We start from the raw sequence: 25,160 nt of genomic DNA on the forward strand, positions 1-25,160 counted from the left end.
TTATGAAAGTACTAGCGGGGGGGGGTACCCGGCAATGCCCGGGTGTTTTGAGGTAAATCAAAACTCCGGGGGGGGGGGTAAAATAAAATAATTAAAAAAAATGTTTTGGTAGGTGAGTATGAGGATCAAACCCGAACCCTTGAGACAAAGTTGGAAATTAAAGTGTGAAAAAAAAAAAAAAAAGTGCAACGTTAACCATTGGACCACCGCGACATACAACGGAGACACGTTTGAATTTATTTATTTAAGTATTAAAAACAGGTGGCCAAAAGTTAACTCTGCTGCTTCCATTTGACCTAATTAAGAAGGTCAAATAGAAGTCAGCAACGTTTGGGTTTGTTTACCCAAATTTGACTGTTTTTCCCCCAACAGATGTTGGGGAGGAGGAAACCAGCTCCAAATTGTCCAGATTGAATAGCAACTATCTGATATACAACATTGATCAAAGCTGATTGCTTCTGGATGTTTCCCGGTGCGATGCCGAGAAAGCTTACTTAGCTTTGAATTAGTTTCGCTTTTACGAAAAAGCCGAATCAACACGTGAGAAGCCAAAATAGCAATAATTTTGTAAAAGTCGTCGCAAATAAATCTATATGCTACATGCGTTCCCAAATCGTAGATATTATTATATAGGGGGTATATAAACAGTTCTAAGCAATAGTAACCCCCCCCCCCGGGAGTGTGTGCGAAAGAAACCTTTGCTAGACATACATGAAATGGTCACACACATTTTGCCTTTTATATATATAGATTTAATATTTGTGGTGTGTTGTCGCCTTCTGTCCTCCTTTTTAATAAATAGGATCTCCCGATCGAATAATTTATAATCTGGAAACCGTGACACATGTATGCATGTACGTTAAAGGTACTATGGTATTTATTTATAGATAATTAATCAGATGTTGTCTCCAAACAAGCAAACAGATGTCTGCTTGTATAGAATTAAGTTTATGTGCTAAGTTGATTTCTGCTGAGTATGGAAGTGTTAATACATTTCAGATTTGAAAAAAAGCTAAGACAGTTAAAATACATTTATTATCTGCTTGTTTCAGTCCCCCCCCCCCCATTGTTAGTAGTGGGGACTGTTTCTGTGGATAGTCTATATAAATTGTTTTTGGCTTGCATTATATTATTAATAGGATGTAAACTTAAAAATACCTTATCCCATAGTCCTCAATGCTATCCATTAAGCCAATTACACACATCCACCTTTCAATGGCCTTATGCTGCTTTTTTAATTACTAACAGTGTTCCAAAAATAAGTCTTCATTCTGCCGAAATGCATCATAGAAGATTGCAAATTGCATTGTTATGATAACATGTATTCATGATCTGGTAATTTATATCTTTGTTGCAGATATTGACAGTGTGAGACTCTAAGAAAGCAATTCCTGTCATGGATGTGCATCAGAAAATGTGCTTCATTGAATTTCTCCATGCAAAAAAAAAATTGAACTGATCAACATTCACCGGCGCCTGTTGAATGTTTATAAAACTGATGCAGTTGATGTCAGCACAGTTAGGAAATAGGTTTGTCAGTTTCAGAGTGGCAAAGTATGCTCCGGACGCCCATGCACAGCTACCACCCCATCGCTGGCAAAAGTGCATTGAGAATGGTGGTGACTATGTAGAAAAATAAATTCTGGAGTACAAAAGGTTGCTTGTTTTAATGGTACCACTTCCATCTTCGTAGCTCTTTAACTATTTTTTTATAGTTAAAAAATAGGATGAATTACTTTCGAAACAACCTTTGTAATTTGTGTATTCAATCACATTAGCTAATGCCAATATTTTCAATACTTTTAGACAAAAACTTCTATAAATTCATATCATTTTTATGCAGTCATTCGATGTTCTCCATGTCTTTCTTTGGCATTAAACCAGCTTTTAAGTAAATTGTGTTTTCTAACATAAAAGGAACGATTTCTTTTATGATTTGATGAATTCTTTGTGGAAGGTTCTGATATCTTGAACTTGCTGTAAAGGTTACTCAACGGCTGATTGTATGAAACGGTATGTTGCAAACAAGACCGACGATAATGTACACCAAAAAATGCTATCCACTTTATTCACCTCCAACCTCCACTGATGCATACTATGTCATCAGCGTCAGAATAAAAGTTAGATTCGAGCAATTGTTATATAGCAGTGTTAAAGTAGTGTTATAGAAGACCGAGATTGGTAACATTGTTTTCTTTTCTGCTATCTCACACAATTTTATGGTTGACCAAAATGAATTCATGGACTTTTGTTTTCCGAGATAACTGCTGAATTTGGACGGACATCAACATATCACCTCTAAACCGTTGTTTTTGACAATGCACAGTTTAAATAACACTTATCAAGTCCTTGCTTTACTTGAACAGTATTTATTACCATCAGAAAGCAATGTTTTGTCGACACATGAAATTCAGGTATTTCCATTGTTTGGAAAATTTGCAACAGTAGTTTCACTTAAATAACTGTAATTAGTAAACTAATAGTCCGATTGGGTTAAAATTTTGGCATATGCCATTTGAAGGTTAGTACTTTATAAAAACTCTACAGATTTTATGTTTAGCAGTTCCATCTGTAGGTCAAGCCCAAGACTTATGTATGTGTCAGATAAAATTCTATAAGGGAAATAAAAAGCAGCATTTGATATGTCCATTGATATAATTATGGGACAACGTCAACTGTGTGTGTGTGTGTTTTCCACGTCAGTATAACTTTGATAATTGCATTGAATTAATAGCAAGATCAAAAAATGGCAATTTTAAAATACTATTCCATGCCTCATTAATATTAATCCTTTTTTTCCTTCGTTCACCAACAAGGCTGATGCTACATAGACAATTTCTCCCTCCTTGCATTCATCACATAATCTTTCTATCGATCAGCTTGCTGGTTAGGGTGCTCTGGTTCTTAACTTATAAATTCAAGAGTTAAAAAAGCAAAAAAAGACTAAAGTTTTTATGCAATTTAAAAAATAAAAACAATGAAAGCTAGTATATGAATATAGATCTAAACTAGACTTTTTAAACTAGAGTTAAAAACGAGCAAAAGTTATAGCCTGTTGATTTAGAATTAGTGTTTTATGCCAAACTTCTGGAGTAAATATGATATTGTGGCGACTAGCCATATTAATCCTAAACTATGCATCAAACGAATACCATAATACTTAGTTCGTTACACCTTATCATAATAAATGTCCATTGAAAATTTCAGCCAGATCTGCCGAAAAGTTTCTGAGAAAAAGTGAAACAGGGAGACAGACAGATTAAAAGAAATCTATTATATAGATCTCACCTGTCTGTTTAAATGTATGTATGTATGTGTGTTTCTATGTCTGCCTAAAACTTTCAACAGAGGCAACGGATTTTCACAAGATCGGTATAATTTTGAACTCAACCCTTCGGACGACAAATATTGAAAGATTGGCCAAAAACATTAATTCCTTCACCCACAACTGGGCACTTTTCTGCAGGAAATATGTCGCCGATATTTTCCAAAGTCATCCCCTCTTTTTGATTGACTAGCCTTAATTTAAATCTACGTCACTTCCAGTTTGGCGATGGACGCAACAGCCAACACGTCACTTTTTTTTTTTTTCACGTTCTTCTCCTTTGCGGTAGGGGTTCGAGCCTGCCTGCCTACTACCACTTTTTTGTTTTTTGCTCAACACACATCTCCAAACACCTGTGCAACGCCGGGCACCCAGGCTAGTATAATATAAAAATCATTTCCTCCGACTGAGAGAGGAGGTGGGGGTTCAGGACATGCTTAAGATTAAAGAAACTTGGAGTTTTGCTTAAAACCTTTCCAATCAAGTTTTCCAGATCAAGTGAAGATCGAATTTGTTCCCCTTCATATATTCTGCACTCGTCCTTCAAATACTGGATTGTTGCCATGGCTACTTGATTTGTAACACTTTCACTGTTGAAGCCTACCATAAACATTAAGTTGGCTGGCTTACTCTTTTGGTCAGAAGTTATCACCCCCACCCCCCCCACACACACACACAGACCTGTTTTGGCCTATTGATTTATTCGTTGAGATGCATATTTTACTGTTCAGAGTCCTTATGGGAAGCAGAATGAAATTTATTACGAGGCTTTTTTTTAAAAACATCTCTCTATTATTTAGATGCATCCAAGTATCTTGAGAAGAGACTTTGTTTATTAATATGTCTGTCTCACTGAAGTTGTCACTATTTTTATTTTTTATTTTTTTTAAGTCAATCATGTTTTAATTTTTAAATATATATTTTTTATGTTTATGAATTTTTGAGATGAAGATTAATAATTTATTATTATGTAAGTTATTTGGACTACTGTTCTCAGCTTGAGTATTATTCACACAACGTTTTGGTCGATGTAACCTTTGACCTTCTTCAGGTGTATCTTGTCAAACTCGGAAATCTTTCTGCTGAATTTGGGAATCTGCACAGAATTTCGAATGGAATCTTTTATTTAATTCACAGGATTAACTTGCTCTTATTCTGTCAGCCATGATTGGGTAGAAGTCCTAATTGATTCACAATTGTATTTTTAGTGTCGCTCACACTGAAGATCGAACCTTCAACCTCCAAAAGAGTGTAACTTACAACTGAATTTTACTAAGTGCTTTATCTACTATGTTACATGTCCTTCCACAAGATCCACCTGAAGAAGGTTGGAGGTTACATCGACCAAAGCATAAGAATAACAATCAAGATGAGAACAGTAGTTCGAATAATCTAAATAATTTTTTTTCAGTTTAAGTTTGTAAATGACTATTTTAGATACGTTCACACATCTCTCAAAAAAGCTATGTCTGTCACACTTAGGTTTTTAATAGTATTTTCATCACAAAACATACAAATTAAATGGAGGCATGTTTAGACATTTTTTTATTTTCCTATTTATTTGCTGTTCTGGAATTATAGGAAATGCTTCCAAACAAATACTTCGTGAATATTAATGATAAAATGTTTTCGGAAATCACTTGAATGTTCTGTTTTCTCTGTAAAATATCGATATTTCTGTCGTTCTTATGCACCAGGGCTAAAGCTTTCCTCCTTATCCTTTCTGTGTGGCTTTATTATTAGTTATAAATTTTTTTAACCACTTTCTTAATTAATCATCATCATCATCATCATCATATGTGGTTTAATGCCTATTTTACATGCTGGCATGTGTTTGCCAACTTTTAGAAATTTACTTCCAAAGTAATGCCTTTATTGTTCTCCCTTCCCTCAGGTCCGTTTTCAACTCTGACACTGTTCCTGTGAGTTCTCTCTTCTGGTTACATGATCTGGCAGGTCAGGCTCCCCAAACGTTAACAATGTTAAAGTCATATTAACTTTCACATTATTCATTGTACATCTCTCTTTCTCTTTGTTCATTACCCTGGCAACACATGCATTTCAATTGTGTTGGGGCATTTTTATGTGTTCTTTCTTCTCTACTAATGTCTTTTCTCTTTACTTGTCGTATATATCCCTCTTACATTTGCCTTTCACAAACTATCTCTGTGAGAATAAATGTGTGTGTGTGTGTTTATATGTATGTGTGCGTGTGTAAATTAGATTTTTGATAATGAGCATCTTTTATCTTTCGCTGATCACCATATGTTATCCATGATAACACAATATACAAAATTGTGACCACCTGTTTAAAAAGAAATATAAACATGCTGTTGTTACATAGAAATAAAATATCAAATATTTAAATTCTTTTGCTTACTAAATCAACTAATCTATATATCTATGAGAATGTGTGGTTGTGTATGAGCGCACTTCTCAACCTATATATTCAACAAATGTTTTCTCTACATACTTGAAATTTGGTATATAGGATAATCAAACATGTGGAAAACTTTGTAATCCATTTTCATCTGAAAAAAGGGTTGCTAAGGAGTCAAAATCGAAAAATTAGTATTTGGGAGTCATAGAACGTTTATCTGTTTGCTGTTTCATGAAAGTGCATGCGTGAATAGTTCACGTTACAGATTCCTTATGTTAAGAATAAGTAAGTTTGAAAACACTTTTTAAAGTTTGTGTCACACTGGTCTACCCGTACTTGTTTCACTGTCTTTAGGTTTTGGTTTCGATCTCGGCTGGAGTATTTTTTTCTTGTTTTTTATTTACAAGAAGTGAACAGTTTAGAAAAAATAACATAATACTCGCATGCACGTCTCAGTTTCTCTGTTAATTGAAATATGATATTTATGCATATTATACAACTGGGCAACGCCGGGTGGTCTGCTAGTATATTATAATTTTGTAGCAAGGAGTATCACGTGTTTGAGGTTCTGATAAAAAGTCTTGTTCTAATCTAAACATTCTGCTGATTTCTCTTTACTTGTGACACAATGATGATTTATTGACTAAGTGATAATTTGGCCATTGTATTTGCACATCATAGTTTGATTTCATTAATCTTCATCTATTCAATTGATGCTGCATTGCTATTGATATATTTTGCAACATACAGGGTTGGTTGCTCAATATCTTTTTGAAGAATTTTTATTTTTTATCAATTTGAACCCAACTTTCTTCATTCCTGTGGCTTTTTTTTTTTTTTTTTTTTTTTTTTTTTTTGCATTTATTTAATCGTTCAGGCGGTACAACTAGTAACTATTAATTCTCTTTATATTTTTCAGTGGTTCTTTGAGACACTTTGTCTGTTTATCACTGAGACACACTTCAGTTTGAAATGACCACTTTCTTTTGGTCGGTCACACTTTAGTTTAAAATATCAGTCTTAGATGCGTCTTCACATGTGTGTAAGAGGCTCTGTCCATCTCTTAATTGGTCTGGTACGTTTTCATCTAAAAGAGCATTTTCACCGTTAAATGCATAAGTTGAATAGATGCATCAGTATTCTTATTCATATTGATACAGATGGTTCTATACTGAAAGCATAGTCAACCGTTTCTTCGAGACAGGTTGTATAAGACATGAGTAAGAAATAAATAGCAATCTGTATCCAACATTAGCATCATTCATTCATTTCGTATGAATCAGATGATTCCATTACTGACATTGAGTTCTCAATCTAGTCAGAATTCTTTCTAGAAAAACGTTATGTACTTACAGGAGGGACCCTGTGAAGGTTGCCAACATTGTAAGTGAAAGTGATTCTGTAGAACGAACTGGATTTGAACTTAGCACATCCAGGTTGTTAGTCTGTGTTGTTAACCACATAGCCATTGTCACCTCACAATTAACAACAAAACGATTTCATTATTTTTCTTTTATGCTCAGGTCTTCAATACTCTGTAATCTTTGTACATCTTCTATACCAAGAATAACTTTTTCAGCTTCCATGATGAACTTTTGATGTTTATACGCAAGGTGGTGTCTTATTTGTGCCTCATAAGATACTAGCAGAGCTACCCAGCATTGCCCAGGGCAAGAGTATAACATATCTCTATTCAAAGCGCTATCTCTTTATCCATTTCTCTTTCATTCTCTCTGGTTTCACCTCCCTCTTCCTTCTTTCTTCTCCGTCATGCCCATTCCTCTCTCTGGACATACACACAAACAACTCGTTTGGAGAGATTCCTACAGGAATAAGTCAACATAAGGGAATTAACTCTTTAATAAAAGAAAAATCAGTTATTTCCCTTGTCTGAAAAATCGATCCCCTTCTTGACAAAATCTGCTGGATTTTAGAATCAAAGAATGAATATCATTTTTCTGGGGAAATGCTGATCAAGAAAATACCAACTTTGTGAATGTTTTTGGTGCAGTTTTCTATTTTTTTTTTTTAGCAGACATGCAAACATACACACAGACAACTACCTTTTATATTATAGATTGTGAAAACTAAAGTTTCTACAGATGATATTTTGCGAATGGCATGAAATTACTTGATTTTGTGTTTGTTATTAAAGACTATGCATTGTCATTTAAATTAAATACTATGTTAGAATTATAATTTTATACTAGAGCTGGTTTCATCAACGTTTGTTTTCCTAAGACTTTTTTTTTATATTTTAATCATATAAAGTATGTGCTAAAATATTCAACAGTTTTGAGATTGATTGATTTGAAAATAAAAAAATTAATTATATTTATACTGTTTTTTTTTTATTTTATTTTATTTTTATAGAAACGGGTTTTTTTAAAATCAAATCCGACTAAATGTTCTGATTAGCCTTAATTTAAAAATAACCCGTTTTTTAATATCAATTTGTTTATCATTCACTGTATATTGTTTGACACCTCCATTCTTATTTATAATATAAATCTCACCTGTCTGTTTTAATGTATGTCTGTATGTTTGTATGTCTGCCTAAAACTTTCGACAGAGTGGACGGATTTTCATGAGATCGGTATCGTTTTGAAGCTCAACCCTTCAGACGACAAATATCGAAAAATTGGCTAAAACATTAATTCCTTCACCCTCAACTAGGCACTTTTCTGCAGGGAGTGGTCGCTTTTTTCGCCAATATTTTCGAAAATCATCCCCTCTTTTCGATTGACTAGCCTTAATTCAAACCTTCGTCACTTCCGGTTTGGTAATGGATACAACAGCAAAGACGCCACGGTTTTTTTTTTTTTGGTTTTTTTTGTGTTCTTTTCCTCCTTTGCAGTACGGGTTCAAGCCTGCCTGCCTACTACCACTTTTTATTTTTGTTTTGTTCAACACACACCTCCAAACACCTGGGCAACGCCAGGCACCTAGGCTAGTTTTATATTTATATATATATATATATATATATATATATATCATTCTTCCTCCGTTGTTCTCTCTCAACAGTCAAAAGTAATAAATAAAAGGAAAATAAGAAAACTGAAATAGTTAATCTGTAATAGAAAAAAGAAAATGTGTTGGTGTTTGAAAGCCCAATCTCTTGGACAACAAATATCCAAAAATTGGCCTAAAACATGAATTCTGTGCTGGTCAACTGAGCCGTTCTTTACAAAGAGGGGTCAGTTTTTGCAGCAACATTTTCACAAAGTCGTCATATGCCTTGCAATGTCTTTGCTTATTTGAACAGCCATGGCGTCGTAAGTCATGGTGGGTGTTACAACTAAACTTGACAGCTATTCAATGTAGCTGCCTTCAACCTCAATCACCATCTCAATACAGGTCAGAATTGAGAGCATACCTTTTCCAAAAGTGCCAGCAGGAACTCTGCAAATACTCAGCAGCAATCAGGCTGGCTTTAGTGTTGTGGGTGGTCATGTTGGTGATGTTCTCGATGTATGATCAAACGAAGTAGTCCAGCAGGTTCAAGTTTGGGAGAAGGGGGATCAGTGAGAAAAGGGTACAAAGTCATAGCACTCCTTTTGAAGCCAAGCCTGGGTTTCTTTGGACTTATGGGCCAGTGCTGAGTCCTGCTGCCTCACCTACGGTCTTCCAGCGGCCATCCGATTGCACCAGGGGATCACCACACTCTTCAGCACATCTAGGTACACTTTGATGTTGACTTTCAAGCTTACTTCGAAGATGTAAGGTTGAATGATGTGGCTCTCACTTGAAACCACACCAAAGATCATAACCGTGGCCAGAAACTTTATTTTCATCCCCTTGGACACGTCCTTGTTATGCATGGCAATCCAGCGATGCATTTTGAGATCGTTGGCAATGGTCCTGTTGTCATAACTTGGATCGGTAGAGAGCATGAGTTGCACAACGGCACGTTTCCAATCTCGCTTATTGAACATTGTGTCACTTTTAGACATGATAGAAGGCTTCTATCACTCTTTGGACTTGTACAAAACTGGCCAATTAGTAGATGGTCTATAACAAAAAAGAAAACCGGTTTTTATCAAACGGAAATGAAATCACGTCGTCTTTTCTAGGGAAACAATTTTATCCTTCCACCCTGTACATTAATGATTTTGTTAGACTAAAATATCACCAAGTCATGATGTCTTTTTAGATATAAATGATAATTTCTTGTGATTAATTTTTTTTTGTTTTTGTTTTTTGTTTTTTTGTTGCTTGTTGTATTAATAGACAAAAAGATAGATATGAGTATAATTACTTGTAGGTTATCAGGCTTCCTAGTTTTTATATGCATTTGGCAGACACAAAAATAATTTTTACACCTGATAACATTTGGGAGAAGTAAAACAAACTAGAATGTTATAACCTAGATAACAAGTTCGTCAAAGTGTGTTGGTAAAATTGAAAGTCAGTCTTTCATGCGGAAAATAACTCCTTATAATGCTAATACCATTGGAACAACCTGCTGTTTATTTTCTGTTACTGTCGCTGGTCCCTCATCTCGAGGGATAACCCCTGAAAGGTTACCTGCATGATAAGGAGTTTAATAGTGAAGTAGGAGTAGCGCAATCTCCAACTGTACTTCTGATTTATACTAAATTTCCGTAGCAAGCAGGAATCAAAGACTCCTGGAAACTATGCAGAGATAAGCGGAGAAATACTAATGCAATATGTGACACAAGGTCGTTTTTATTGTGAGGGGAAAAACCAGCTCCCCAAAAAAGGAGCATTCTGGCAGTAGGCAAAAATAAAAAATTGTCTTAGTATAGAAGTGTTTCTCCAACATTAACTAAAGACAAATGAACTTAAATGTAGCATCCGAACAGATACTACACTCGGATCTCAGCCCTAATTTATTTCAAAGTTTTTCTTTTAGACTAGTTGTCCTACCACAATGGAAGAGTCTAATATACATTACTATTTCATTCATAATTAGAGTGAAGGTAATATTAGAAAAATTTGCTTTACAGATCCACTTTCGAACTTATAGCACATGACATTCCTAAATGGTCACCCATGTAAGTAGTGAATAGATTCATCATTGCTTAATTTCCATAAGTCTATGAGAACTGATATTTCGATATGATATAGCCATAATGCTATGTCTTATTGTGTATATTTATCGGTATTCTAAATGATCAGCTTGAGAATCCTTCCCTTAGAAAAATCCACATATGAATATCAATGCACACAAAAAACAAACAGATTCATAGGAGTATGTATGTGTGTATATATATATATATATATTACTAGCATGGGTGCCCGGCGTTGCCCGGGTGTTTTGAGGTGTGTGTTGAGCAAAAAAAAAAAAAACAGTGGTAGTAGGAAGGCAGACTCAAACTCTTACTGCGAAGGAGGAAAAGAACAGGAAAAAAATGTGACGTCTTTGCTGTTATGACCACCGCCAAACCGGAAGTGATGTAGGTTTAAATTAAGGCTAGACAATCAAAAAGAGGGGATAACTTTCGAAAATATCGTCGAAAAAAGCGACCCCTGCCTGTAGAAAAGTGCCCACTTGAGGGTGAAGAAATTAATGTTTTTAGCCAATTTTTCGGTATTTGTCGTCGGAAGGGTCGAGCTTCAAAACGATACTGATCTTGTGAAAATCCGTCGCCTCTATCGAAAGTTTTAGGCAGACATGCAAACATACATACATTTATATATTGGTAGCTCAAATTTTCGACCCAAACCGATTAAAAAGCTTGCCCTATCTCTGAATATCTTTATGTAAAAGTTCAAATGTTTAGACCAGAAATTGTCTGAGTAATTTGGTAGAGACCACAGAGGTCAATTTTCTTTTTAACTTTGACCCCTATTATGACCCCTTAACATTCATAGTTTTCGGCTCAAATCATGTTATTAAGTTAGATCCATGTCCAAGGAACCTATATCTAAAATTTTGAGTGTTTAGGCCCAAAATTGGCGGAGGAGTTTGGTAGAGTCCTCAAAGGTTAAATCGTTTAACTTTGACCCCTTATCAGCCAAATTTCTGGCCGAAAATGGATTACAAAGATTTTCCCAAATCTTAATACCCTGTATATCAAATTTTGAGTCTGTAGACTGAAAATTGACAGTTATTGTGTAGGGAAATGTACACAGACAGACAGACACTTTCACTTTTATAGATATATAGATATATACTTTGCAATAATTAATAGGTAAACGAAAAATCAATGCATTTTTTGCTTATTCATTAAAATTGTGAACACATATTAGGAAGGAGGATAGACAACCGGTTAATGTCAAGAAATATTGAGATTTGAAGTGTTTGTAGTTAATATTAAATATAAATCTAATTTCTATTCTCTTTTTCGCCTTTGCATGAAACTAAATTGAACTAAATATAGCCTACATTTCTCACCCTTAAACCTAGCAGCTGTGTTCCCAAAATTCGTAATGATCAACCAAGTAGTTTAGGAGGAATCCAGTACATACAAATATATAAATATACAAGATTAAAAAGTTTCACGCGCTGTATTAGCTTCCTACAGTTATAACACCTCTCCTTGGGATGCTTTATACAGTTTGCCAGAATCTTCATAAAGTGTTCTTCTTTTCTACTGCATAAAATTGTCCTCAAAACTTTTGCCCTGTCTATTGTTTTGCTTTTCTAATTTCCTGTTGGATGTCACTGTCATGCAGTGACTGCCAATAGTCTATAGAAATCTGCAGTAATATTTCTATAGGAAACATTGCATGTGCATTGAGTTGCAGAATACACTCATTGTCCGTTCCCAGATTAATTATGCGTTTCAATCTTGATGATTCTATGTTTTCTTCTTTTTCCTCATTTCCTTCTTTTTCCTCGTTTCCTTCTTTTCTTTTCTTTTTCCTCGTTTCTTTCTTTTCTTTTTTTCCTCTTTTCTTTCTTTTCTTTTTTTCCTCTTTTCTTTCTTTTCTTTTTTCCTCTTTTCTTTCTTTTCTTTTTTCCTCTTTTCTTTCTTTTTTTTCCTCGTTTCTTTCTTTTCTTTTTTCCTTGTTTCCTTTTTTTCCTCGTTTCTTTTCTGTTTTTCCTCGTTTCCTTTTCTTTTTTCCTTATTTCTTTTTTTTCCTTGTTTCGTGTTTTTTACTCTTTTTATTTTCTTGTTTACTTTTTTCCTCGTTTCCTTTTTCCTTCTTTTCCTTCTTTCCCTTTTTTCTTTTCTCCTTTTCCCTTTTTTCTTTTTCCATTTGTTTCGTACTTTTGTATTTTTCTCCTTTTCCTTTGTTTTATTCCCATTTTTTTATCTGTTCTTTTCATTTTTTTTCTTTAATTTTTTTTCTCTTTGGTTTACCTTTCTTTAACAAGTGTAAATTCAGGATGCCCAACTCTGTTAGCAGCTGAAAGGAACGGGTTAAACATAACACCATATCTAATGTCATTCCAACTTAATGCTTTCAAAAAAATGTAAACAGAACATGTATTTGAAAACTGATTTCATCTCATAACATTTTCACATTTCCTGTCGGCTGTCATTAGATGCGAATATTCTATAGAAATCTGCAGTCATATTTCTAGCATAAACATCGCAGTTAACTTGTTTAACACATCCATTGTGCCCTTCTCAAGCTTCAGACGGATATGTAAATTGAACTTTTGGTTTCCATCTTGATAATTATTCATTTTTTAGTCATTGTCTTCTAAAAATCATGTTAAAATGTATGTCTTTCTTTATCTTGACTTCCCATCTTGTCAGATAAGAGCTCATATGACTGTATAGTTGAATCCATGATGAACACCATCACAAGTAGAACAGGTTAGAGTACTGTTATTAGGGCTGAATTTATCTTTTCTACATAAAGAGATCTTATCTTTCATTTCAAAAGGGCATTTTCATGAAAATCTGTATATATAAAAGGCAAAATGTGTGTGTGTGTATGTTCGCTTTTTGTGTATGTCTGCAAAAGTCTTTTTTCCGGGAAGCGATCAGTCAGCTCACTCCTTAAAACTTTTTATATACTGTCTAAATCATAATATTTATGACTTAAGAATGGGGGTCGCACCTGTCTTTAATTTGCCCGACTTTTACACACTATTTTCAACATGTTTTTTCAATTGCCGCGTGTGGATTCGGCTTTTTCATATAAAAGCGAAACTAATTCGAAGCTGGTAGCATTGTTCCCGGCGCGATCGCCGGGAATGTCCAAAAGCAATCAGTTTTGATCAATGCTGAGTTTCTCCTTATATCAGACAATTGCTATTCAATTTGGACAATCTACTTTTTATGGGGAGCTGGTTTCCCCCCAACATCTTGGGGAAACAAAATAAACTGCTCCGCAGTAAATAAAAAAACTGCCTAGCAGTGAAAGTTAACTCCGCTACTAATATTTTACCTCATTAAGTCATTAAGTGCGGGCACCTGCCAATTCTTAATACTTAAATAAATTCAAACATGTTTCAGTTACTATTTCTTGCTGGCTGAGCGGTTAACGTCTCACGTCTTTTTTCACACTTTATTTTCCAACTTCACCTCAAGGCTTCGGTTTCGAGCCTTCCTACTTACCTACCAAAACTTTTTTACCCCCCCCCTCTCCGATACAAACAACCGAGCAACGATTTTTTAAGAAGTTTTAGGGTTATTACTTCGCTTATTCTTTTGTTTTGATTTACCTAAAAGCTCACACACCTCTAAATACCCAGGCAATGCCAGGTACCCCCACTAGTCTATATATATAAAAGCAAGAATGTGTGTATGTATGTGTGCTTGTTTGCCTCGCAAAAGCTTTCAACACGAGTCACGGATTTTTAAATTTTAATATTGAAGCAGGGTTATTTAAGCCATTTTTTACATAACATTCGTTTTTCTGTTTCGTGTTTGCCTTACGTTAGTTTTTTTTACTTCGCTTATGCTTAGGTTTTCATTAACACCCCCCACCCCCACCCCCACCCCCACCCCCGCCTGATCACACACACCCAAAAACACCTGGGCAATGCCGGGTACCCCCCGCTAGTTTAATATATAAAAGACAAAATGGGCGCAAGCGTTTGTGTATGTCCATCAAAGGCTTTTTGCGTCTGGGTTCTTGCGTTGGTTAGATTCTGGGAGAAGTTTTCACATACTTCCTAAATCATAATATCTCATATTTGCAAACGGACACGGTTTCTTTCATTTTTTTTGATCGAGTTTTAAAAAATTCCCACCGTCCCGTCGTGTCAGCTGTTTGTTTCTCTTTTTCGTATAAATAAAGCGAAACTATTTGAATGCAAATGCCAACTCCCGCCCTTCGCCGGGGTAGTATCTGTTCTGTAATTGGTCCTTGGTCAATGTAGGGGAAACCTTTCATACTGAGACAATTACTATTTATTTGGATACTACCCAGAGTTCCCCCTTTTTGGGGGGAGCTGCTTTTCCCCCCACATTAAAAACAACCTTTGTGGGAGGTTTAAAAGCAATGGAATTTCTGTAAGTCATCTTTTTGATTGACTGTTAAATTTGAATGCTTTACACTTCCGGTCACGTCATGGAGTAGTGGTAAGATGTCAGATTTTTTTTCACTTTCTTTTCCGCCTTTGTGTCACGGATTCGAGCCTGTCTGTCTACTACCACTTTTTTTTTTTTTTTTTTTCCAAACACCCGGGCACCCAGGCTAGTCTACAATAATGGAGAAAAAGAAATATAAAGATTTTTAAAAATCGAGAACTTTCCAGAATGATTGAGAGGGTTCTAGAATGTTCCAATACTGGTTGGTGCTCTTTATAAAAGAGGTTTTAGTGTTAACTCAGGAGTTGTTAGTTTGTCAACGTGATGAATGCAACCTCAGCTCCAGCTTGATTTCAGCTTAAAAAAAAAACACTTTAAAACTCCTATTAATAAAAATATTTCTTTGACCAAAGACAACAGAAATTTAAAATTTTGAGATTTCATTATGTGAATAATTAAATTACTCAGCGTACTCTGACCCCCTTTTAATACCTTCATCCACCTTCTTGACATTAGGTTTTGTTACTTCGTCATCAGCTTCAGTAAAAAAAAATATTTTTTTTTCTTTTTAGTGTGGGAGATGTTTTTTTTTTTTTAACTTTTTTTTTTGTGTGTAAAGATTATATTTAAATTTATCTCCTTGTGGTTCTCATTTAATTTCTTAGTTTGTTGCATTTGTAACTACATAACTGTACCGAGTTGCACTGTTTTAGGTTAGAGCATCTGTGCTGAAGAGCTAGAAAAGTCTGCAAATGACATTAGTTTTTACTTTAATGCGGATAGGACAAAATTTATGGCTTTCAATGCAGAGGGGGGGGGAGATCAAAGCTCTAGATAGAACAACACTGAAAGAAGTTACTGAGTTTGCGTACCTGGGCAGCAACATAGGTTCCACGGAGAGAGAGATCGAAAGTTACATCTCAAAAGTATGGGCTGCATTGGATAAGTTGTGGTCAGTATGGACTTCAATACTAACAGACAAACTGAAGAGGCAGTTCTTCAGAGGAATGGTGGAGTCTGTCCTTGTTTACAGTGCTACAATCTGGACACTCACTAAAAGATTGGAAAGATAGATAAACAGCACGTAAACCTATATGCTACAGTGTTAAATATATCTTGGCAAGATTATCCCACAAAGCAGCAACTTTATGGCAACCTACCTGCCATATCTACTACCACCAGGGAGCAATATTTATGATGTGCCGGTCACTGCCAGAGGAGCAAGTAAGATCTGGTGAGAAATGTATTGCTGTGGACTTCATGGCATGGATGCACAAGCATAGGATGACAGCAAATTGCACATGATGCCAACTGTGATCCTGAAGATCTGAAGCAGCTGATAGAAGACGAGGAAATCTGGAGAAAGAGCATCACATTGCTCTGCGCAAAGAACCCAACCAGATAGATATAGATACCTGTGCTGCATATTTTGTTCACTGCAAAAGAGCAAACATTCAGTTGCAAGAAGCCCAAGACAATCAGCATTTTTCCATGTCAGAACTTAAATTCCTGAAAGAACTATTAATCATGTGCTGTCAAACATGATGATGATTGATATACTAGATTACTATTGATCTTACAACTGGTTTCTTCTGCCATTTGTCAGTATTGCTTTTTTTTTTATCTCACGGGGTGACTGACCATCCTTCTCATTAGCTATGCTGATAGGTGTTTAATATAGTGAATTCCTGAGAAGCGCACATGGTCATTTGAATTGGTTTTCTTGAAATATGATGATATCGTGAATACTTGTTTTTAATATAAATAGCCCAAGACAAGGCGTAATGCCACTTGATGTAAAGAACTAAATAAAAAAAAAAGAAAAAATATTACTTAAAGGTCAAAAACTAGCCAATGATAGATGTTAGGGGAATAGATTTCAATCCAAAAACACAGCAATTCTTTCCCCTTTGTCCGAAACATTGCTCATGGAATGTGAACACTTAAGGCCAAAATTAGGCAGTAAGAATTAAGATGAAATAAGTAGTCTGAATAATGCATCTTAAAAATTCCAAAACATGATGATAGTAAATTTATATCGGTTATAGATTCCACATCTTCAGAGGTGGTCTGTGTCCTATTTCCGATTACTTTGCTTTATCGTTAATCTGGCTGCAAATGTATATTGATCTTCAATGTCCACTCTCATCTATTCAACCCTCTATGGAGTTCACAAAAGAATAATTGTTTGGGAACCAGCAATTATTTAATCATGATATGTGACTGACGAGTCCTACTCTATTATTATCTCTCTCTCTATATATATATATAAAAGGCACTTTGTGTGTGTGTGAGAGAGAGAGTCTATTCCCTATGAACTCCAAAATGGCTAAGCCAATTTCTTTTTTAATTTCACACAAATATACTTTATATGCCCAGAAGTGTTCCTAGATAGGTCTTGTACTGGAATGCCTCTGATAAGTATCAAAAATCGATAATCAGAAAAAAAAAATCCTATTAAAGAAGGAACAGTGCGATTTTGACCAAAGTTAACACTTTTATACTTTTAACCTAATATTACAAGTGCATTTTAGAAGTTTTATCACTGCACAAGCAGAAAGGCCCATCATATTGAATCAACAATAGGTTCTTTAATAAGACAGGATTACCTTCAAAATGAATGTTTTTGCTTAGAGCACACTTGAACCATGATACAACTTTTGCATTTTAAACTTTGATTCAAGTTATTATATGGAAATAATTTTTATAAAATCAACAGTAGGTTCTCTACACTGCAATGTATTGTGGATTAAGTCACTGCGGGGAGGCAGCATGGTGGGTTCCTAAGTACAGCAGGCAATTGATGAATTTTATTGATGAATGGGTGATTTCACCGGTAATAAAAGTATTGGAAGTGTGGAACATTCATTGATTCTGATTCAATCCCGAGCAACGTCGGGTCACCCTGGTAAATAGATATAAAATGTGCTTTGAAACTCATTCCTAAGATTGTTGAGTACCTCTCCATCAGGAATTGTGCTTCTTCACCATACAACCATATGTATTTCAAACGAATCATTCAAGTGATCTCACATGCATAAGGAAGTGTTGCAATGTGATACATGCTTGTAATACACGAAGCTGAGTGTTTAGATGAATATCCTACTTAGATCAACTTAGTTTTTTTAACTTCTCAAACACCACATTAATTTTGACTATATTTGATTGCATATCTTGGAGGAGGAGGAGGAGTGGGTATGTTGTTGTTGACTCCTCATCTCCTTCAAGTTCTTGCATTATTTTCAATAGTTGTTACACTTGTAAAATGAGACAGAAACAATTCTCATTTTACATATTTTATTTATCTTAATGAATATCCATTCACTAGTGTCTCCAAGAAGGAGTTTAAGTGCCATGTCTATGTCCGTTTTCATTAGATGAAAGCAGACATGGACATTCCAAACCTAGTAGGAAATGCTTTTTTCTTTTCCCTGCAACCACGTTCCCACAGAAGAGACATTGCGCGCATGTCTCTGCTTTATTGTTATTTTCATGGCAAGTGCTTGGCTGAACTTCAATCTATGGTCCTCCCTTGCCAAACTTTTACAAAAAAAAAAACACTTGACTAGCTGCAACCACTATATACGATTTCCCCCACTCGCTATATGTGCCTAAATCTTAACGCAGATTCCATGAACAAAGTTTCTTTCCCAGAACTACCTGTCTGTAGAACACTGTTCTGCTTCCTGGTTGAATACAACATAGTAACCTTCAAATCTAATGTAAACAAGTTTTTGTTGAGCCGCCCCCATAAATAATACAAATTCTATCCAATTTGCACCATTAACGATTACTAAACTACCACATTAGGGAATCTGTGTTTAAATTTAGGCACAGATAGAGAGTGAGGAAAATTGTTAATTAATTACTATTTCAATTTAAAAAAAAAAATCCTTTAATTTTGTCTTAATTGCCATTGTTCCATTTATAGATAATCTTTGATTACCTTTTTCCCTTTTTTTCATAGTAATAATTCTTGTGTACTTTCAGGATATGAAGCGGATTACTCTTTCCGGTGAAGTTTTACATGATGAAGAGGAAACTGTTGCCTCCGACCCATCATCAGCTCGTGTTAGAAATGCATCATCAGCTGAGAAAAGGGCCAACAGATCATCCTCATCTTCATCCTCTGACAAGATGAGCAATCATCAAGGTGAACACAAAAATGAAAATCATAATGAAATGCCACCATCAAAAGAAGAGGAAAATCGTGCTGGTAAGTTGACTCAAGGAAAAAATAATAGACATAATATCTCCAACACTAACAATATATGAAAATAAAGTAAAAAAAAAACATGTATTGATATATATCATATGTTTTCTGAGTTACGTAGAAGGTGGATAGCATGGTTCAAGGGAGCAGACAAATAGTATAGGCAAAAGGAGAGAGGAAGTGAGAAAAAAGTAAGAGATTTATTTTGCAAAGGGAACATCATTCATTACTATTAATATTTGAGTCTAAGGAAGGCATTGATCAATCCTCCTGTGAATTGTCTGCAGAGCTAGGTTACCAGTCAATTAAATTAAACATTTGCCAAGGAATTTCTTCTATCAAAAATAAGACACACAGATTGCCAAGGCTAATCATAAAGCTAGATGAATCTCTAAAGAAAGCTGATTTCTGCATTATGTACTGAAATAGAGTTTTAAAAAAAAAAAAGTACTTTTCAGTACAATGAAGGAGTTACTCTTGATGTTCAGAGAAATTAAATTTGAAACCAAATTTTATAAATTTATTAAAAAAAAATTAATCAGCTAGCAAAATAAAAAATCAAATCACAAAAGCATTTTTTTTTTCTTTTGATGGTATGTTGTTATATGGTGAGTGTGTAACGATAACAGCATCACTGTTGAAAATAAATATTGAAGCATTTTCATACAGAAAATTCTGGAATCATTAAAATCATTAAAATCAGAATAAGTAACTGCGAAGAGTTATGTTTATTGAATTGATGTGAATAAAGAAATTGAAGACACTATCAAACTGTGATGTTGAGCAGTGGCAGCAAAGAGACCACAAGTAAAATTTAATCCATGCCTAAAAATGGACATATGATCAAGGCTACATATTGACTATTCATGACTAATGGAGTTCATTGTCTTATTGTGATAGTTTCATGAAGTAGTGATATGTAGGAAACCTACATGCAAAAGCATAAACTCCTTGAACAGCATCTTTGCATGGATCAGTGTTGCTGATACAATTGTGTCTGATATTGGGACATAATTTATGACTAAAGAATTTGGAGATATTGCAAAGAATTTCCAGTTACTCATATAAAAACTGCTCCATTTAATCCAATTCCTAATGGGGAAGCAGAACACATCGTAAATACATTTAAGCAAATGGTAAGAAAATCAGATGGATGTTAGACTGAAGATGAATTGTTGCAATATCTCAGAATATATTGGTTAAGTCCAAACCAGAGTACAATTTCAGGAATATCACCAGCTGAACTTATGTTTGCAAAAAAATTGATTGCTATTTAATAAACTAATATCTAAACAGGGCAAAAAGTTTGAAATATATAATACAAATGCAACAAAATTATTCAACCTCAAAGAAAAAATCTATTTTAAAGATTACTCGCAAGGAGACCTGATATTGCCCAAAATTGTATGAGGATCAACAAATATTCTACTCTCCTATACCTTAATTATTAATGAAATTGATGAAATCAATCATTTTTTAATCAGGTCGATTGATTGCCTGCTCTAGTTTGGGAGTCATTGTGGTATACCAAGAGGAAGCTTCACATTCCTTCCTGCACTGAATTAGTCCACAATACATTATACTGTAGAGACTCTATTGTTGATTTTATAAAATTATGGCTTGAATTAAAGTCAAGTATCATAGTTCAATTGTGCTCTAAACAGAAACATTTATTTTGAATGCACGCTTGTTTTATCACAGAACCTACTGTTGATTTTATACACTGGGCCTTTCTACTTGTGTGGTGATAAAACTTCTTGAATGCAATTGTGATGTTAGGCTGTATAAGGTGTTAACTTTGGTCAAAATTGGAACTCATTCTTTAATCAAATTCTTTCAATTTTTGATAATTATCAATGGTATTCTGATAAAACCTTTCCATGAACGCTCCCAAACATATAAAGTACATTTGTTAATATAACTTCTATTAAAGTATGTTTGTGAAATTTTAAAGAAATTGACCCAGCCATTTCGGAATCTATAGGGAGCAAAGCCACACACACCTTAAGTAAAGATAAAAATGGAGAAAGCTGAAAAGGACATTATTTTTAGAACTAAATTGAAAAGATGAGTATATAACATTTACATCTCAAATGAATTGCTGAAACGCAGCGTGAAAAGAGTTATGTGTCTGAATGAAATCATTGGAGAAAGAAAAGCCTATGACAATAATTTAAGATTTGTTTGAAGTACCAAGAACTCGAGTATCACCAGAACCAAAATGCTCTAACATGTGTAGAAGACAATCATCTTTAATCTCCGACATCGATTCAAACAAAATATGGCATCTGATGGAAGTGAAATTTAAAAAAGGAGAAATGCTCAAAGAAAAAAAAAAAAAAGATACAACTTCCAAAGGAAGTGAAATTTCTAAACAGTGAATGTTTTAGGGAGATAAACACTCCTCGACACTAAAATGAACTGAAGGACTATAAATAATCATTGTATCGTGTGAATTAGAAGTATCTACTGGTAACATTGGTTTTCCTGATATTTTTCTAATCAGAATCCTTCCTCGAAACACATCAGGTATTAATACTTACAGAATGGGACCACGTGAAGGTTATCAACACGAAAAGTAAAAGTGATTTTGTGGAATGAACAGGAGTTGAACTTGGCATACCCAAGTTATCAGTTTGTGTTGTTAACCACTTGACCACCATCACCTCCCACTATGAATAGTGCGCATACATTATTTAGAAAAAAAAAAATATTGTTGGTTTCCAACATTGAATTCTGATTGTATTTATTACGAATTAACTGTCAGATTACAACAGTTTCTTTGCTGCAGAAGTTATTAAGTTGGAAAGTTGAATAATTAATGGATTTTTCATATTTTTCTTTACCTCAAATTTATTTTTATCTATTATCCGATGCCAAAACAATAACCATTATCTCAGTCATGTAAACCAGGAGGGTCTCCAAACTATGGCCCATGGGCCAAATCTGGTCCATGAAAGTCTTTAATCTGGCCCACAGAGTTCTTATAGAAAATGTGAAAATATTAATGAAAATTTTTTTTTTTTAAATAGAAACACATAAAAATAGTGCTGGTTTTTCTTTTTGTTCATAAAATGATTAAAAGGATGAGGTTTTGGAGAACCAGTTTCGCTAAAAAAGAAAGCTAATAAGTAAAATAGTATAAAACACATGTAGGTATTTTTTTTATTATTATTTTGATCCACATAGATTTAAAAAGTCAGCAATATACACCCCCCCACCCCGTTTTAAAACTTTGGAGACTCTTGGTATAAACTGATGCAATTCTTGGCTGTATCTTTGCTGTCACAAATGGTAACGCTTCCAACTGCATCTTCATCTTTAGATCCATCTGTGTACAGATATTTGTTGTTCTTTTATGTTTTAAAATTCATACTGAAATATAATCGGGCTTGTTTTGTTCTTTGAGAATGTTAAATTTATATATCTATAAAAGTGGGAATGTGTGTGTGCATGTGTGTGTGTGGACACTTCTCGGCCTATATACTCAACGAATTTTGGATCTACAGGCTTGAAATTTGGTAAGGTATTCAGAAAAGTTTTTAATCGGGTTTTGATCCAAAAAAGGGGCTGCTAAATGGGTCCAAAATTGGTATGTGAGAGGCCACCGGATTTTTATCTGTTTTCAACTGTTTCATGAGTGTGCATGCATGAATGGTTCGCATGGCAGATTCCTTATGTTAAGAATTAAGTAGGTTTGAAAACACTTTTTAAAGATCATGTCCAGCTGGCCTAATGGTTATCGTACTTGAGTCGCTGGCTTTAGGTTTTTGTTTTGATCTCAGCTCAGATATTTTTTTTTTTTTACTTAGAAGTGAACTGTTTAGAAAAAACCATCCTCGCATGCACGTTTCAGTTTCTCTTTTTTCTTTCTTACTTCATTTTTTTTAAGCAATTTAATATTACAATATTTCTGTTTTATAATAAATAAGAATTCTGCATTAATTAAAATATAATATTTATGTGTATTTTACGACCGGGCAACGCCGGGCGGCCTGCTAGTTAAGTATAAGACTTAGTTTTAATAACCCGTGTTGCGTTTTGGAGATGAGACTTAATGGCATTTTTTTTTTTTTTTAAGGGTTATATACTGTGTATTAAATACAATTATAGGCAGAATTTAATGAGAATTATAATAATTTTCAAGGTTTCTTGGTGATAAAAGGTCTTCATTCGCTTTTATAAAAAAAAACTCTACATCAGTGATATGCAGAAGACCATGTCAGTGTAAGTCTCAAATCTTGATGGTGAATTGTTTTTAATTTGTTAAGGTATGAGAATCTTGTATAAGTTTCTTTTTCTACTCTTTTTAACTCAAAACAGAGCACATTGGCACTTGAAACGTAAGGGGTTATTATTTGAGATCGTGTTTATAGGAGACTGTGAGAACTTGAGCAGCGAGGTGTCTGTTTATTTAAACTTCAGCAAGTTAGTACAGTCAGGGAAGCAGTGAACCACGATCTAACAGTTTGAAGGAAGAAACTATTAGAGTAGAAGGCTTTCTGGTATCTAGGGATCCCAACAGTGAAGGGTTGGGATTTTCCTGCCTGCCAGGTTTGTCAGGAATATTTATGTTGAGCGGGGGAGGGGTACAAGTGCTATGAGTTCATCAGAGCACATTCCATTAAAGTACTTCTAAAACAGGCACAAAGATGCAACATTGCGACGATGGGACAGAGATTGGAGCTCGGCTGATAGTGCGGAATCTATTAGATTTGAGACTCGTTTTTGGATCATGTCTAAGAGGGAGAGACTAGTGATGTCTGCATCGGCATAGAAGTTTTAATCTCACAATTGTTTGGTTCACTTTGATTAGTAATTTCTTATCACCTCTGACATCAGTAGAGGTCATTACTAGGAACAGATTGTTTGCTTTGTTAAGTTTCTGTCTCCAATACTTTATGTGAGGGATGGAAGGCAACTTATGAAATCTAATGCTCCAAAATTTTTATTATTTTATATTGATCTCTTAATGATATTTCCATTTAGTTTTAAACGCAAATCTTTTTTTTTTTTTTGTAGAGGTTGCAGAAATGCATGATTTTTTTTTTTTTTTACTTTAGGAAAATTTAAACTATTTGTTTCAGTCCATTTAAACGCAGTTGCAATCTGTGTTTGATGCAGTGCATATATTTTCATCAACAATATACCAGAAAATAATTCATGTATAGCAAACAGTCTGTTATTTTAATGTTGAAAAGGGACACTGACAGCATGCACTTTTATTATGGCTTTGTAACTTCATAGTGTAATTTCCAACAGGTACTTAAGTCATAATTTTCTAGGAATTTTCCAATGAAAAATAGCAGTCTTCCTTTTAAATCCAAAGTCTGGAATATCTCTCATACTTTTGTACATCCATGTATTATCGTACACTTTTTAGTCTCCCAACAAATCTCCTATTCGTCCATTTAAAAATTTTGCACAAATATTAGTCATGGTGAAAGTAAATGTTTGCTAGAACGGATTTTCCAGGATAACTTTGATTGTCCCCTTAGGAGACATTATAGGGGTAAAATTGCCCTAAAATCGTTCGTCCGTTCATACATTTCTCAATAACTACGCCTTGGATTTTTTTTAAAAATTTGCATAAACATTAGTCATGGTAAAAGTAAATGTTTCACTCATGGTGAGGGACCCTGCATGCTCAGCTTGTTACATATCAAAGGTTCCAGAAATTGATCAAAATTTTGATAGTGACTTGTTCAACTCAAAACACCATGTGAACCTGCCATTTATTTTTACTTGTACTTTTACGATACAACTTTGCCTATGATTTGATTTAAGTAACTTGTAGTTATTTGATTTTTTTTTTTATCTTAGATAAATATTTCGTTTTTA

General features: G+C 34.4%; 1 protein-coding gene across 5 annotated transcripts in view; it reads left to right on the top strand.

Moving 5' to 3' along the window:
* The window catches only part of LOC145245777 (uncharacterized), a 550,409-nt gene that overhangs the window by 482,406 nt on the left and 42,843 nt on the right, over nucleotides 1-25,160 (top strand). For all 5 annotated transcript variants that reach the window (XM_080107393.1, XM_080107391.1, XM_080107395.1 and 2 more), the window contains exon 12: nucleotides 19,097-19,322. In XM_080107393.1, the coding sequence (XP_079963519.1) occupies nucleotides 19,097-19,322 (226 nt within the window). The remainder of the gene's footprint in view (nucleotides 1-19,096; nucleotides 19,323-25,160) is intronic.

Source organism: Euprymna scolopes, chromosome 23, assembly GCF_053919585.1.
Source record: "Euprymna scolopes isolate OS-2025 chromosome 23, ASM5391958v1, whole genome shotgun sequence".
NCBI lineage: Eukaryota > Metazoa > Mollusca > Cephalopoda > Sepiida > Sepiolidae > Euprymna > Euprymna scolopes.